Raw genomic sequence first — 17138 nt, forward strand, 5'->3', positions numbered from 1 at the left:
AATTAAATATCCCTGACACAACACCTTTTGCTAAAAATTTAATAATGTAAATTTTCCCCTACAAATCAATTTTAGTGCATATTAGCGGTCATTCAGCTGACACTACTCAGATTTCTCCAATAAGCCCTGACTATGCACCTGGTACAGACCTGCAGAATTTCTGGCCTAAGAGGTAACTAATGAAAAACTGTGAGGTGTTTTACTGATGTAGATCATTGGGAAGATTAGATTTAGCCAAAGCCAAAATTATCTGATTTAATCTTAATCTCCAGAGAGTATTTTACTGCATCACCTGTAATTTTAGGCAAACAAATCACAAAATGAACACGTCTATGGTTATTGAATAGTAGCAAACGTAAATCATTTATCAAGATAGTAAATTGTAATAGGAAAACTCTCTCTCAACCAAAGAAACCAAAAACCCACCAGACAATCCCACAAAATGTGTTACCTCTACTGCTTCCCATCCCCACTGCCTGTATTTTGGATCGTGGGTGAACCTCCACATATACATGTAGGTCTCTATAACTTCAGGTCGCAAGATGTAATATTTCTCATTTTGCCTTGTAGCAATGGCCTCTACACCTCCATCGAATCTGAAAGCTTCTGGTCCCAGTTTCATACCTAGACAATAAAAATAAAATGTGTAACCATGTTTGTGGTGATTCTGTATGCAGGATTTTAACTGTACATTTTCCAATTGTTTGACTATTTTTTCATAGTAACTATAGTATTAAAACCTACAAATGCTCCTTTTCAGGCACAAACCGTGACCATTTATGTAGATTACTAAACATTAATCAGACTTTCATATGAAGTTAATGATATTACACATGTAGTCTACACTTTAGCTATGGGTGTCCAAACTCGTTCTTATAATTGTCATATCTGGGAAATCCCAATAGCTGGTGCAAAAGGATATGCTGTATCAATGCTTTAAATTGCAGTTTTACTCCAAAGAATAACCGTAAAACTTGCATTGTGGGATATTTCATGTGTATTGTGACTCTGATTTTTTTTCCAGTTTGCTCTGGCAAATTCACTGTGGCTGGGTTCTTTCATCTTCTTGCTTCAGCAACTTTAAGAATGATCTTGAAGGACAAATTCTGCATTCAGTCATCTTTGTGTAACCCTATTGTCTAAATGTGACACAAGAAGAACTCAGAGCAGAATTTGTCCTTGTATTTAGAACATCATTAATAGTTCTATATATGCACAAATGAATAGAATCCATTTCATTTGTGGTGGCTCAACAGAGCTGGAGGGAGCAAAACTATTTCTGTCACGAATGAAAGCCGATAGGATGCGACAGACAGAGACAGCGTATCTGTTGACAATGAGGAACCATTTTTAGAGTCACTATTCAGAGCAAAACAAGAGTTTCAATGAGGGAACAAAAAGGACTCTACATTAATTTAACAGAGCATCATACAATACTTTCTGCACCTGTTTTAACCAGGACAGAATTATAGATAAAGATTAAAGCTCAGATAATCTCTCAAAATCCACAATACAGTACTTACTTGTACGATCATAAGATTCATGACATGTGCGAGCAATTTCAGCACCAAGTTCAATATGACGCCCAGTTTTATCATTAGGTGCCCCATCTGCACCCAGTGCAAACATGCCTCCAGCAAAACAGGTCAGATGTCCCATTTTATGTTCGAGCAGGCCACCCTTCCACTCAGCAATGTACGTCAGACCTCCACTAGATTTCCGGATCAGATGGGTTTCGATGGACTGCAAAAAGAGACATTTTCAAACCAAATTTATTATTTGGTAAAGCAATGTGTGAAAAACAAAGGCAAAATTGCACAAAATAGGAAAGTAATAAATTTACACCTATCCAGCTTTTTTTGTTTTCAGATTTATCTTCAGTATAGTTTTTGCTTTGATTTTGACACTAATAATGCTAATTAACCTCAAGTCTAAAGAAAATGCAACTGTTCTTTACCAGCGCAGGTTGGTATACAATAACAATAGGATAATTTGCTGAGAATGTCTGTATATTACCTGGTAAATTTTCTAAAAAAGTTGAAATAATTAAAAAGATAAGAAAATACCATTTTCTGATTTTCCCCATAGTTTTATGACAAGCATATTTTATATATATAGGGTATTTTTTAATGGCTTCAGTGATTCAGCTTGCAAATTTTCCATCTTAAAATGCTATTGTACTCAAAGGATATAGTTATTGTATCAGATATAATTGTATAGTAATGTGGTTATCAAAGGGTTAATTGGGATACTCAAAATACTAGAGGTTGAAGCCATGCTCCACTTCCTCCCTTACTTTGTTTTGTTAGGGCATGTTTTCTCCCACTGTTTGTTATATAGCTGAATACAGCAGCAGGTTCCCAGACTGCAGCACTGCAACTAAAGTGTTTTTCTTATGCGCTGAGTGGGTCTCTTCACAAAACTGGCGACGAGGAAGAACATAAAAATGGTAATTCATGGGAAAACTGAGGAGTTTAATTCAGAAAATGAAGATTGGCAGCAATATATTGGAAGATTGGGCCACTATGTTCTTGCAAATGAGATTACAGATAAGGACAAAACAGAAAGCAATTTTCCTCAATGTCTGATAGTAAAACCCACTCTCTCTCAAGGAGTTTGTTACAACCTCAGAAACCAGGAGATAAGAGTTTGCATGACCTTCAAAAGATTTTAGCAGAGTACTACACACCAAAGCCAACCATTATTACAGAATGTTTCAAGTTTCATACTAGAATGAGGTGGCAAGGTGAAAGTGTACCTGTGTATGTGTCACAGCTAAAAAGACTAATGGAATACTGCTAATTTGGAAGCATCCTAGAGGACATGCTGTGGGACAGAGTTGTTTGTGGTATCAATAATAATAATTGTCTTTGAATTAACAAAGACGACTGCTGTCAGAGGGGAACTTAACCTGGCCCTAAGCAGCAAAATTAGCAACAGCAATAGAAGCAGTGAAAAGCTTAGAGATTTGCACTTAGAATGCAGGGACAATCAAGCAGATTCAATGAGCAAAATGCAAAGCCAGTTGCAAGGGACTCCTGAGGTGGGTTCTGCTGCAAAGGAGCTCATTTTCAATCTGTTTGTTAATTTAAAACAGCCCAATGCCATAAGTGCCTCAAGACTGGACACTCAGCCAGATGATGCAAAGCAAACAGTATCTCAAGCCCAGAAGGGGTAGACTAAAAAAAACAGAGTAAATGGAAGAAACCAGAAAGCTTGTCACCTTGTGGGGAAGGAAGACACAAAGGAGATACACACTATGTATTGTCTAAAAGGGAAAATGTGGGATCTTACAAAGTAACAGAGTTGAACACAGGGGTTTCAGCTACTGTGATCAATGAATCTACAAACATATCAGCAATGCAAAGCAGAACTGAGCCTGATAGTGAATGCAAGAATGACCCTGAGTGCCTACAGCAGAGAACCAATCAAATAGGTAGATGCTGTGCTTGCCCCTGTAAAATATAAAAGCCAAAAGAAAAATTTACCAGTCCTAGTGGTCAAGGGACAAAGGCAAAACCTGGGAGGCTGAGACTGGTTGCAAGAACTAAAACTAAACTGTTTCAATACTCGCCAGCCCACATGGATTCTGGGTACTATCTCAGAGCAAACTGGACTCTTGTCTTTAAAGTCTATTTAAGTAATGGTGGAATCACAAGATGTCAGGATCAGGATCATGCCATGACCCTGACGGCGGCCCCAGCTGTTGCAGAGATGCATTACTCCATCAGAGAGAAAGAATAGCCCCTGGTTATTTAAAATATTATATCTGGGCTGTAAATTAAGATGGGAAGGATGTAGTCTAGTGATCATTAAGGGCAATTTAGAACATTGAGTTGCAGCTATGATGTAGCCCTCCCTTACTTCCTGTTTAGCTAGCGTGTCTTTTCCTTCCTGCTCTGTCTGTTACGTAACTGAATAAAGCAGCACGTTCCCAGCTTGCAGTGCTATAAGTAGTGAGTATTTTTGTGCACTGAATGGTTCCTTTACAAAAAAGTGTTATTCAAATTGATGTACTTTACATATTCCAAAAATGAACATACTACAGTTCTGACAGGTACTGAGAAACATGTAGCTGCAGAAGCCTACCCACATGAAACCCTGGCATGCAGCTGAAGCCAGCCGAGCTCCACATGGACTCAGGGTTCTGCCCAGGCAGTTCTCAATGCATGATAAGGATGTTTTGGAGACCTTTGAAAAACCCAGCAATAAAAATGGTGAAATATACTAGTGAGAAAGAAGTAGGTGAAGTCCATCACTACAAGATTTAGGGAAATCTGAACACACGATGTACATACCAGAAGATACACTACACCTTTACCCCGATAGAACACGACCCAATAAAACACGAATTCGGATATAACGCGGTAAAGCAGCGGGGAGCCCTGGGCCCTTTAAAGTGCCACCGAGCCCAGCTGCTTTACCCGTTATATCCGAATTCGTGTGGAGCCCCGGGCCCCTTAAATAACCGCCCGAGCCCTGCTGCCAGAGCTCCGGCGGTGATTTAAAGGACCCAGAGCTCCCTGCAGTGATGGAGCACCGGACCCTTTAAATGACAGCCGTTATATGGGGGTAGAGGTGTATGTATCATGAGATTAAATGGGAGGCAAAAAGAAAAATATGAAAACATAAGATGACAGTCACATAGAATGTGACCCATGTGCTCTTGAAAGCGACTAAAGATGAACCATGCTACTGTTTATTCAGTTGTCCACCAAATGCTTAGCTTATTCCATTATAATAATAAAACCCAAAAGGAGGGATGGAAGATAAATTAAAGAGAAGATAAATTTGATAATCCACACTAAATCACCCCCCAATCCTCCCTCCAAAAAAACTCTAACAGTACAGGGAACCATTAAAGACAAAGATAAAAACAACAAACTGAGCCATGCATGGGAAGTATTGATCATAGTTATTGGTTCCCTTTTAAATGCCTATAAATGTTACCGTATTTTCCGGCGTATAAGACGACCGGGCGTATAAGACGACCCCCTAATTTTCCACTTAAAACATAGGTTTTGGCCTATACTCGGCGTATAAGACTACCCCCCCTTCCGAGGCTGAAGGACCCACCACCGAAGACCTGGTAGGGAACCGTCCAGTGAGTACACCCCCCACCCACGTCCTGCCCCCCCCCCTCAGAAACCACAACCCGCCCTGCCCTGCTCCTTGTCCCCTGACCACTCCTTCCCAAGACCCCCAACCCTAACTCCCCCCCAGTACCCCACCCCCTGCCAAACTTGCCCCGCTCCCTGTCCCCTGACTGCCCCGACTCCATCCACCACCATCCCAACAGACCCCAGAAATTCCCACGCGGCGCCTACCCAACCCCCCCTTCCCCATCCCCTGTCTGCCCCCCCCAGAACCTCTGCCCGATCCAACCCCTCCTCCCCCGCCCCAGTCCCAGCCCTGACCCTGGCCTCTTACCCCTGCCGGGGGCCAGGGTCGGAGCCGCAGCCGCGGGGGCCCGACTCCCCGGGCCCGTCCGACACTGGAGCCGGAGCCGCAGCCGCAGGGCCCAGCTCCCCGGGCCCGGCTGACACCGGAGCCGAAGCCGCAGCCGCAGCCGCGGGGGCCGGCTCCCCGGGCCGACACCGGAGCCGCAGCGGCCGGCTCCCCGGGCCCGGCCGACACCGGGACCGGCAGCCGCGGGGCCGGCTCCCCGGGCCGACACCGGAGCCGGCGCCGCAGCCGCAGGGCCCGGCTCCCCGGGCCCGGCCGACACCGGAGCCGGAGCCGCGGGGGCCGGCTCCCCGGGCCCGGCCAACACCGGGACCAGCAGCCGCGGGGCCGGCTCCCCGGGCTGACACCAGTGCTGGCGCCGCAGCCGCGGGGCGGCTGGGGACCGGCGCCGCAGCCATGGGGCCGGCTCCCCGGCCAACACCGGGACCCGACTCCCCGGCCCGGCCGATGCCGGAGCCGGCGCTGCAGCCGCGGGGCCCGGCTCCCCAGGCCGACACCGGACCGGCGCCGCAGGTAAGCCTTCCCGCCCTCTCCCACACCCACATATCCGGCGTATAAGACGACCCCCGATTTTTGGGGTTTTTTTTTTAGTTTCAAAAGTCATCTTATACGCCGGAAAATACGGTATTTTTAGTAGCAATAAAGGTCTTCTATATACTGTAGCATCAACAGAAAATTCTTTATTAACTTTTACTGCATCTATCCATCTAGGTACTTAAGTTGTGCTGAGAACTTTACAAAAATAAAGCCAACAAATTCTGAAAACTACGAACTTTGTCTTCTCTCTCCTATGCCCAAGATTTTACCAGTGACACTGATGGTCTTTTTTTCTGGCATCACTTATTGACTTAGGAAGTTCCTCAACCTATTCTTCTCTCTCTTTTGGATTCCTTTGAATCCCCTCTAGCTACCGCTTTCAGGAAATTCAGTTTTCCTCACATGATATGGAACTTTGCTAAAAAATTACAACTGTTTGAAAAATAAATCCTCACACATGTATCAAAAAACTGTGGTTTGGGAACTAAAAATGTGCTTGGTTTTGGCAGATGAAGACTTCCATTTTTGAGGATAAAGATACAAGTCAGGGGCTTCTCACGCTTTCCTAATGTGGATCTTATTCTAATGTAGGGTTGAAAGGGATCCTCAAGGTTCACCTCCCACCCAATACTGAGGAAAAATTAAATATACCTAGATTATCTCTGGCTATTTAAAAGACTGTTCTTCAAAACCTCCAAGGCAAGGATTCCACAACATCCCCTGGTAACCTGCTCTGGAGCTTAACTATCCTTACTTTTCCTCAAATCTAACCTAAATCTCTCATGTTGTAAATTAAGCTGATTACTTCTTGTCCTATCCTCAGTGGTCATGGAGAACAATTGATGACTGTTCTCTTTATAACAACCTCTTACACATTTGAATGCTATCAGGTCTCCCCCTCAGTCTTCTTTTCTTTAGACTAAGCCTGCCCAATTCTTTTATCTTTCTTAATAGGTCTTGCTTTCTAAACCTCTTCTTTCGTTGCTCTCCTCTGGGCTCTCTCCAATTTGTTCACATCTGTCTTGAAGTGTGGTCCCTAAAGCTGGACACAGTATTTCAGCTGAGGCCTCACCAGTGCTGAGTAGAGCAGAACAATTACCTCCCACGTCTTACATACAACACTCCTGTTAATACACCACAGAATGATACTAACTGCATCACACTGTTGACTCATATTCAATGTGTGATACATTATAACTCCTGGATCCTTTTCAGCAGTACTACTGCCTAGCCAGTTATTCCCCATTTTGTAATTGTGCTTTAGATTTTTACTTCCTTAATGTAGAACGTCGCACTTGTCTTTACTGAATTTCATCTTGTTGAATTTTAATCCTGTTCTCCGAAGTGCTAGCAACCATTCCTAGGTTGGTGTCATCCGCAATTTATATAAGAATACTCTCCACTCCATTTTCTGTCATTAATGAAAATACTGAATAGCACCAGACCCCAAACAGGCCCCTGTGAGATGCCACTAGATACTTTCTCCCAGTTGGACAGATAACGACTTTTTGTATTTTCAATCACTTGTGCATCCACCTTATAGTAATTTCATCCAAACCACATTTCCCTAGTTTGCTTATGAAAATGTCATGTGGGACTGTGAGAGAGCATGAGTGTCTCTCATGGACCCCTATTTTCCCCCTGATTTAGCCTCTTCTTTTCATTCTCCCCCACTTTTCCCCCCTTGAACCTTCAATGTTGTTTTTCTTCTTCCAACATCCCAAATGCTCCCTCCTGGGTTCTCTCTCCTCCTTAGCCTATTTGGAATAGAGGCTGGAGCATGGATTCTGTTCCACTTCCAATATGGCTGGCAACAAGATTATAGACATTACAGAGATTGAGTCACTAACAAGTGAATTGCATTCCAAATGCAATGGAAAACAGCTTTTCTATCAGGTGGGGAAACTTCTCTCTTTTGGAGTAGCTGGGTAATTTTTTTTTTAAAGAATGTTGTTTAGAGCTTGTTTTCACTGGTTATTCCAGTGGGGTTTACTTTTTTTCATTTATAATTATATAACTAAGAAGTTGGGACTCAGAGAAGCTTCCAGTGAAATATATTACTGCATAATTGTCTGAAATGTATTGAAAGTTAAAATAAATGGACAAAGGAATTTCCAGACACTTTCAACTGCTATGCAATAAAATGATTTGTGTGTTATAATGAAATGTGCTATTGTTTAAGCCAGCCAATAGTTGTGTGGCTAACTGCTTCAGAATATTAGTAAATTCTAATAGTAAACTGTCAATAATTTAGGACCAAACGACCTCAAACTAAAATGCTTTGTAAACTGACAGGGCAAACCTGTCTCAGAGTAGCATCCTTTAAAAAAAAAATCACTATTCTGGTAACAGTTGGTAATTCTACAATAAATTATCTAGCAGCTAGATTGGGTACATTAAAAATAAATCAATTCATAAATCAAACTATTATACATAGCGAAGATTGATTTAATTCCCATGCATGATAAAGCCACTGATCATCATGGAGCCACTTAAAGGACTGATCCAAAGTGGAGTCAATGGAAAGACACAGATTTCCATGGGATTTGAATCTGGCCTCTAGTGACTATAGTTAAGGCTGCAAGGTAGTTTCTATTATAAAACTTAATTTTGAAATACAAACACATCTTGCACAAAAGCCCAATAAATTGGTCCCCACCTCCAATCACCGCCCACCAGATCTCTACTCTTTCCTACTATTCTCTACTCTTTCCCTAACAATGCCAGCTGGTTGCCCTGAATGATTAAATCCATGTGTCAATGTTCTTCTTCAGGCATAAATGGATTAAGTTAAATTGGAAAAAGTCAGCCTTATTTTGGAATAACAGTGTCCACACATGGAGTTAATCAGGAATAATTCCTGGTGCAGGCAAGTGTTAAAATATGAGCTCTTGTAGTCTCTGAATTTTAGTGGTATGCTGCAATCCCATATAAATTAGTGTTTCACAATTTGTTTTGTGAAAAGTTATGGCAGGGAAATCAAATCTCTAAAATGTATTAGAAAGGGGTATTGGAGTGGGATAGTGGTAAAGGGAATCTTTATAGATGAAGAATTCAGGACAGTATGAAATTCAAAATTGTCTACTTATGGCCAAAATATTTCCTTTTTATATAATATATAATTTTTTTAAAACATACATGACATTTATTTTAACTCCATTTCAGCTAAGATTTGATCTGGGAATAATTCCAATGAGGTTTCCCCACTTGTGAATCCGGTGGTTTCACATTTCACTGTGAGATAAATTTATCATTTCATTCTACCTAGTGAAATTTTCTCTACATAAGAACGCCCATACTGGGTCAGACCAATGGTCCATCCAGCCCAGTATCCTGTCTATCTCAGAGGCAGGGCTGGCTCCAGGCACCAGTTCAGCAAGCAGGTGCTTGGGGCAGCTAAGGGGAAGGGGCGGCACGTCGGGCTCTTCGGTGGCAATTCGGCTGCGGGTCCCTCTCGGAGGGAAGGACCAGTCACCGAATTGCCGCCGAAGAAGAAAGCGGCACGGTGGAGCTGATGCCAATCGTGACAGCAGCTTTTTTTTTTTTTTTTTTGCCGCTTGGGACAGCAAGAACCCTGGAGTCGGCCCTGCTCAGAGGGAGTGAACCTAACAGGTAATGATCAATTGATCTCTCTCCTGCCATCCAGCTCCACCCTCTGACAAACAGAGGCTAGGGACACCATTCCTTACCCATCCTGGCTAATAGCCATTTATGGACTTAACCACCATTAATTTATCCAGATCTCTTTTAAACGCTGTTATAGTATCACCTGCAAACTTTGCCACCTCACTGTTTATAGCTTTCTCCAGATCATTTATGAATAAGTTGAACAGGATTGGTCCTAGGACTGACCCTTGAGGAACACCACTAGTTACCCCTCTCCTTTCTGAAAATTTACCATTTATTCCTACCCTTTGTTCCCGATCTTTTAACCAGTTCTCAATCCATGAAAGGATCTTCCCTCGTACCCAATGACAACTTAATTTATGTAAGAGCCTTTGGTGAGGGACCTTGTCAAAGGCTTTCTGGAAATCTAAGTATACTATGTCCACTGGATCCCTCTTGTCCACATGATTACTGATCTCTTCAAAGCGCTCTAATAGATTAGTAAGACATAATTTCCCTTTACAGAAACCATGTTGACTTTTGCCCCAAAAGTTATGTTCTTCTATGTGTCTGACAATTTTATTCTTTACTATTGTTTCAACTAATTTGCCTGGTACCGACGTTAGACTTGCCGGTCTGTAATTGCCGGGATCACCTCTAGAGCCCTTTTTGAATATTGGTGTTACATTAGCTATCTTCCAGTCACTGGGTACAGAAGCCGATTTAAAGGACAGGTTACAAACCATAGTTAATAGTTCCGCAATTTCACATTTGAGTTCTTTCAGAACTCTTGGGTGAATGCCATCTGGTCCCGGTGACTTGTTACTGTTAAGTTTATCAATTCCAAAACCTCCTCTAGTGACACTTCAATCTGTGACAATTCCTCAGATTTGTCACCTACAAAGGACAGCTCAGGTTTGGGAATCTCCCTAACATCCTCAGCCATGAAGACTGAAGCAAAGAATTCATTTAGTTTCTCCGCAATGACTTGATCGTCTTTAAGTGCTCCTTTTGTATCTTGATCGTCCAGGGGCCTCACTGGTTGTTTAGCAGGCTTCCAGCTTCTGATGTACTTAAAAAACATTTCGTTACCACCTTTTGAGTTTTTGGCTAGCTGTTCTTCAAATTATTTTTTGGTCTTTATAATTATATTTTTACACTTAAATTTGGCAGGGTTTATGCTCCTATTTACCTCACTAGGATTTGACTTCCACTTTTTAAAACATGCCTTCTTATCTCTCACTGCTTCTTTTACATGGTTAAGCCAAGCCACAGTGGCTCTTTTTCAGATCTTTTACTGTGTTTTTTAATTTGGGGTATACATTTAAGTTGGGCCTCTATTATGGTGTCTTTGAAAAGTGTCCATGCAGCTTGCAGGGATTTCAGTCTAGTCACTGTACTTTTTAATTTTTGTTTAACTAACCTCCTCATTTTTGCAAAGCTCCCCTTTCTGAAATTAAATGCCACAGTGTTGGGCTGTTGAAGTGTTCTTCCCACAGGAATATTAAATGTTGTTATATTATGGTCATTATTTCCAAGCGGTCCTGTTATAGTTACCTCTTGGACCAGATCCTGTGCTCCACTCAGGACTAAATCGAGAGTTGCTTCTCCCCTTGTGGGTTCCTGTATTAGCTGCTCCAAGAAGCAGTCATTTAAAGTATCGAGAAATTTTGTCTCTGCATTTCGTCCTGAGGTGACATGTACCAAGTCAATATGGGAATAGTTGAAATCTTCCATTATTATTGCGTTCTTTATTTTAATAGACTCTCTAATCTCCCTTAGCATTTCATCACCATCACTGTCATGGTCAAGTGGTTGATAATATATCCCTACTGTTATATTCTTATTAGAGCATGGAATTGTTATCCATAGAGATTCTATGGAACATGTGGATTCATTTAAGATTTTTACTTCATTTGATTCCACATTTTCTTACATTTCCCCCCCCTCACCCCGCACGATCTGTTCTGTCCTTCCGATATATTTTGTACCACATACCCCGGAATGATTGTGTCCCATTGATTGTATCCATTCCACCAGGTTTCTGTGATGCCTATTATATCAATAGTCTCCTTTAACACGAGGCACTCTAGTTAACCCATCTTATTATTTAGATTTTCTAGCATTTGTGTACAAGCACTTTAAAAACTTGTCACTGTTTATCTGTCTGCCCTTTTCTGATGTGTCAGATTCTTTTTTATGTGAATGTTTCTCGTCTGATCTGGCTCATACTTTATCCTCTTCCATCCTCTCCTCCTGACTAGAACCTAGAGAATCTCTATCAATAGACTCTCCTCTAAGAGAAGTCTGTCTGATCCACGTGCTTCACTGCAGCAACCGGCTTTCCCCTATCTCTTAGGCTACGTCTATACTACCCACCCGGGTCGGCGGGTAGCGTTTGACTTCTCAGAGTTCGATATATCGCGTCTCATCTAGACGCGATATATCGAACTCCGAACGCGCTCCCGTCGACTCCAGAACTCCACCACCGTGAACGGCGGTGGCGGAGTTGACGGGGGAGCCGCGGACTTCGATCCCGCGGCGTCTGGACGGGTGAGTAGTTCGAACTAAGGTAGTTCGAGTTCAGCTACGCTATTCGCGTAGCTGAACTTGCGTACCTTAGTTCGACCCTCCCCACTAGTGTAGACCAGGCCTTAGTTTAAAATATGCTACATGAACCAATTTACAGCATCTGCAAGGAATCAAAAAACTAGAAGAGGTGGTGTTTGATTAGATGAAAATACATTACTGATGGATAATTGTTTGCAACTGGTACAGTTTTCCTTCGCAGTAAATAGAAATGCATTTGAGAGAACGGGGGCGAGAATGCAATTAGCACTCTATCAAGACAGCTAGAAGAGATGGTGCAATGCAAGAGGTTGCAAGAAGGAAGTGGCTGGAGTGTATCATCCTAAAGGGAACAACAGCTGATGCTACCTGGGAGCAATTTAAAAACAAAATGACAACTAGTGATAGAAAGAGGAAGAGAAGGAAAAAAAGGAATGTTGTGGGCTAGAAGGCAGCTTAGGGGAATCCCCACTGCCTATTCTTTCAATCCCCTCCTCCCCTGCACATGGGTTTAACTTTTTGGAAAGAAGGGGGGGAAGTCCCCCATTTTCAAATTATTTGAGAAAGATGAATACTTTGTCTACAACAACAATGTACAGATGAGTGTAGACTTTGTTTTGACTTCACCAGAGGGCTTAAGTGAACAGTGAAAGACTAATGATGACAGACATAAAACTACTTATATTTATACAGCTTGTGATAGAGTCTTGTTAAAAGTATGCCCACATGTAGTAAGATGGTACAAAAACATGCTCATCTATGTGGTAAAGGAACAAGTCTGTTGTGTTTTTTTCACATCATAAAATTGTCTTCATTGAGTTGATGTGGTGCAATAGTTTTTTAAAAGAAATAGATTAATAGTAGGACTGTTGATTAATCGCAGTTAACTCACGCGGTTAAAAAAATTAATTGTGATTGATCGCAGTTTTAATCGCACTGTTAAACAACAGAATACCAATTGGGGGGAGGGAATCCATTGGCGGGAGGGATAGCTCAGTGGTTTGAGCATTGGCCTGCTAAACCCAGGGTTGTGAGTTCAATCCTTGAGGAAGCCACTTGGGGATCTGGGGCAAAAATCAGTACTTGGTCCTGCTAGTGAAGGCAGGGGGCTGGACTCAATGACCTTTCAAGGTCCCTTCTAGTTCTAGGAGATTGGTATATCTCCTATTATTATTATAAATGTATTAAATATTTTGGATGTTTTCTACATTTTCAAATATATTGATTTCAATTACAACACAAAATACAAAGTGTACTGTGCTCACTTTATATTACTTTTGATTACAAATATTTGCACTATAAAAATGACAAAAAAGAAATAGTATTTTTCAATTCACCTCATACTAGTAGTACTGTAGTTCAATCCCTTTATCGTGAAAGTGCAAGTTACAAATGCAGATTTTTTTGTTACATAACTGTACTCAAAAACAAAAAGTAAAACTTTATAGACTACAAGTCCATTCAGTTCTACTTCTTGTTCAGCCAATCGCAAAGACAAACAAGTTTGTTTACATTTACAGGAGATAATGCTGCCTGCTTCTTATTTACAATGTCACCTGAAAGTGAGAAAAGGTGTAGACAGCATTGCAAGGTTTTACATGCCAGATATGCTAAACATTCATATGCCCCTTCATGCTTTGGCCACTGTTCCAGAGACATGCTTCCATATTGATGATACTCGTTAAAAACATAATGCGTTAAATAATTTGTGACTGAAATCCTTAGGGGAGTATTTTATGTCTCCTTCTCTGTTTTATCCACATTCTGCCATTTATTTCATGTTATAGCAGTCTTGGATGATGGGGTCTAAATTGACTGTTACCACTCAAGAAAGAGATCTTGGAGTCATTGTGGATAGTTCTCTGAAAACATCCACTCAATGTGCAGCAGCAGTCAAAAAAGGAAACAGAATGTTTGGAATCATTAAAGGATAGATAATAAGACAGAAAATATCATATTGCCTCTAAATAAATCCATGGTATGCCCACGTCTTGAATACTGCATGTAGATGTGGTCGCCCCATCTCAAAAAAGATGTTTCTGGAATTGGAAAAGGTTCAGAAAAGTGAAACAAAAATTATTAGCGGTCTGGAATGGCTGCTATATGAGGAGAGATTAATAAAACTGGGACTTCTCAGCTTGGAAAAGAGATGATTAAGGGGGGATATGATAGAGGTCTATAAAATCAAGACTGCTGTGGAGAAAGTAAATAAGCAAGCGTTATTTACTGCTTCTCATAACACAAGAACTAGGGGTCACCAAATTAAATTAGCAGGTATAATAATAATTGGAGATATACCTATCTCCTAGAACTGGAAGGGACCTTGAAAGGTCATCAAGTCCAGCCCCCTGCCTTCACTAGCAGGACCAAGTACTGATTTTTGCCCCAGATCCCTAAGTGGCCCCCTCAAGAATTGAACTCACAACCCTGGGTTTATAGCAGGCCAATGCTCAAACCACTGAGCTATCTCTTCTGTAAGCACTTATACAGACAGGGTCCCCTCTGCCTATTGTGGAAGTATTTCTGATGTAATCTAAGGGAAGAATTAATCTTGTTAGATGGAGACTCAAGTATAGTTAACATAATGAATCTTGTATTTCTGCACAATATAACTGTACTGTATTTAGCTACGTGCAGAATATTGCTGTGATAGACTTTTAAACATCAAAGCTGATCAAATGTAGTATATTAATTAAAGGTATGTGTGTGTGGTTGCTCGCAGTCACTCATCAACGTTTCAGGCACTATTCCCTGATTGTCTGTGAAAGTTCCATGCACCACCTACTATGGGTCTGCATTCATTAACCAGCCGGTTGGGTCACACAGGCTTACGCTAGGACTGGACGTATTATGACGCTGTACGGGTCTGTTTATCCTTTTTTATATGGAGACACAAATTTTGTTGTGTTAATTCGATGCAAAGTGGGCTTTATCAAGATGTAATATAAGGCAAATTCAGGCACGTTTCTGGACTCAGACTCCCAAATGATGTTTAGGTCAGGGTGGAAGGGGTGTGATGGGTCTTTATCCTTGCTCTATGATGATCATTATCCAAAGACTTTGTAGGATTTTCCCATAGTTTCTCTCTATATATGTTGGAACTGCATAGGCTACCCAGCAGTAGAGCTGTAATACCCTCTGTGCTATGACCATGCGGAGAAAGAAGGCTACTGGAATAGGATCCCTCTATTATGTAAACAATCAAAAATGAATATGTTACCACTTTTAAGGTAAGCAGTAGGAAGGTGTGCTTGTCCTTCTGTGCCCCACTGACAGTGTTCTTTGGTCTGACTGTCTCCGCTTCCAACCAAGAGCTGTTTTAGAACTGTTTGTCAGGAGGTCTCTCTTTTGCTGCAGCTCCTTTAAGGTAGACTCCCCAGGCTGCTTGGCAATCAGCTAGGGCAGGGGTCGGCAACCTTTCAGAAGTGGTGTGCCGAGTCTTCATTTATTCACTCGGATTTAAGGTTTTGTGTGCCGATAATACATTTTAATATTTTTAGAAGGTCTCTTTCTATAAGTCTATATTATATAACTCAACTATTGTATGTAAAGTAAACAAGGTTTTCAAAATGTTTAAGAAGCGTCATTTAAAATTAAATTAAAATGGTGATCTTACGCCACCAGCCTGCACAGCTCGCTGCCAGCCTGCGGTTCTGTTCACCTAGGCCGGCAGCAGGCTGAGCAGGGCCTGTGGCGGGATCCCAGACCGGGGTGGGGGAGGTTTCAGGGGTCAGGGCAGAGGGCTGGGGGAGGGGGTTCAGGGCAGAAGGCTGGGGTGTGTGGGGGGTGTAGGGCAGAAGGCTGTGTGTGGGGGGGTCAAGGGTCAGGGCAGAGGGCTGGGTGTGTGGGGGGGTTCAGGGCAGAGGGATGGGGCTGTGGGGATGCAGGGCAGAAGGCTGGGTGTGTGTTGAGTAGGGGGTTCAGAACAGAGGTCCTGGGGGGTATACGGGGTGCAGGGCAGAAGGCTGAGTGTGTGTGGGGGGGTCAGGGCAAAGGGATGGGGCTGTGGGGGTGCAGGGTAGAGGGCTGGGTGTGTGTTGAGGTGGGGGGGTTCAGGGCAGAGGGATGGGGCTGTGGGGTTGCAGGGCAGAAGGCTGGGTGTGTGTTGGGGTGGGGGTGCAGGGCAGAGGGATGGGGCTGTGGGGGGATTCAGGGCAGAGGGATGGGGCTGTGGGAATGCAGGGCAGAAGGCTGGGTGTGTGCTGGGGTGGGGGTGCAGGGCAGAGGGATGGGGCTGTGGGGGGATTCAGGGCAGAGGGATGGGGCTGTGGGAATGCAGGGCAGAAGGCTGGGTGTGTGCTGGGGTGGGGGAGTTCAGGGCAGAGGGCTGGGGGGTGCAGGGCAAAAGGCTGGGTGCGGGGGGGTTCACGGGTCAAGGCAGAGGGCTGGGTGTATGGGGGCTGCAGGGCAGAAGGCTGAGTGTGTGTGAGGGGTCAGGGCTGGGGGGTATGAGGGGTGCAGGGCAGAATGCTGAGTGTGTGGGGGGGTCAGGGCAGAGGGCTGGGGGTGTGTTGGGGTGGGGGGTTCAGGGCAGAGGCTGGGGGTGTGGGAGGTGCAGGGCAGAAGGCTGAGTGTGTGGGGGGGTTCAGGGCAGAGGGCTGGGGGTGTGGGAGGTGCAGGGCAGAAGGCTGAGTGCGTGGGGGGGGGGTCAGGGCAGAGGGCTGGGGTGCTCGGCTCGTGGGGGTGCTCCCAGCCCCCTGCCTGAGCGGCTCAGGGCAGGGGGCTGGAAGGGATGTGCCCTGTTCCACCCCCTTCCCCAAGGCTCCGTCCCTACCTCTCTCTGTCCCCTCTAGGTCTAGGGAACTGCCTGCACGCTGCCGCTCTTCCCCCTCCCCCTCGCAAGGGCCATCAACTGATTGGCGTAGGGACGGAGAGGGGGCGGGGCAGGAAAGCACCACTCTGGGGGAAGAAGCGGGGGAGAGGGAAGCTTGGCTGCCACAGAACCAAGCTTCTGCCTCCTG

At 43.6% G+C, this 17138-nt stretch overlaps 1 protein-coding gene across 1 annotated transcript in view; it reads right to left on the bottom strand.

The window, feature by feature from the left end:
- The window catches only part of MAN1A1 (mannosidase alpha class 1A member 1), a 201860-nt gene that overhangs the window by 18578 nt on the left and 166144 nt on the right, over positions 1-17138 (bottom strand). Inside the window, exons 9-10 of the mRNA XM_045010119.1 lie at positions 1524-1743; positions 452-624 (exon numbers count right to left, since the gene is read on the bottom strand). Coding sequence (XP_044866054.1) covers positions 452-624; positions 1524-1743 — 393 coding nt within the window. The remainder of the gene's footprint in view (positions 1-451; positions 625-1523; positions 1744-17138) is intronic.

The sequence above is a fragment of the Mauremys mutica genome, chromosome 3 (assembly GCF_020497125.1).
Source record: "Mauremys mutica isolate MM-2020 ecotype Southern chromosome 3, ASM2049712v1, whole genome shotgun sequence".
Taxonomy (NCBI): domain Eukaryota; kingdom Metazoa; phylum Chordata; order Testudines; family Geoemydidae; genus Mauremys; species Mauremys mutica.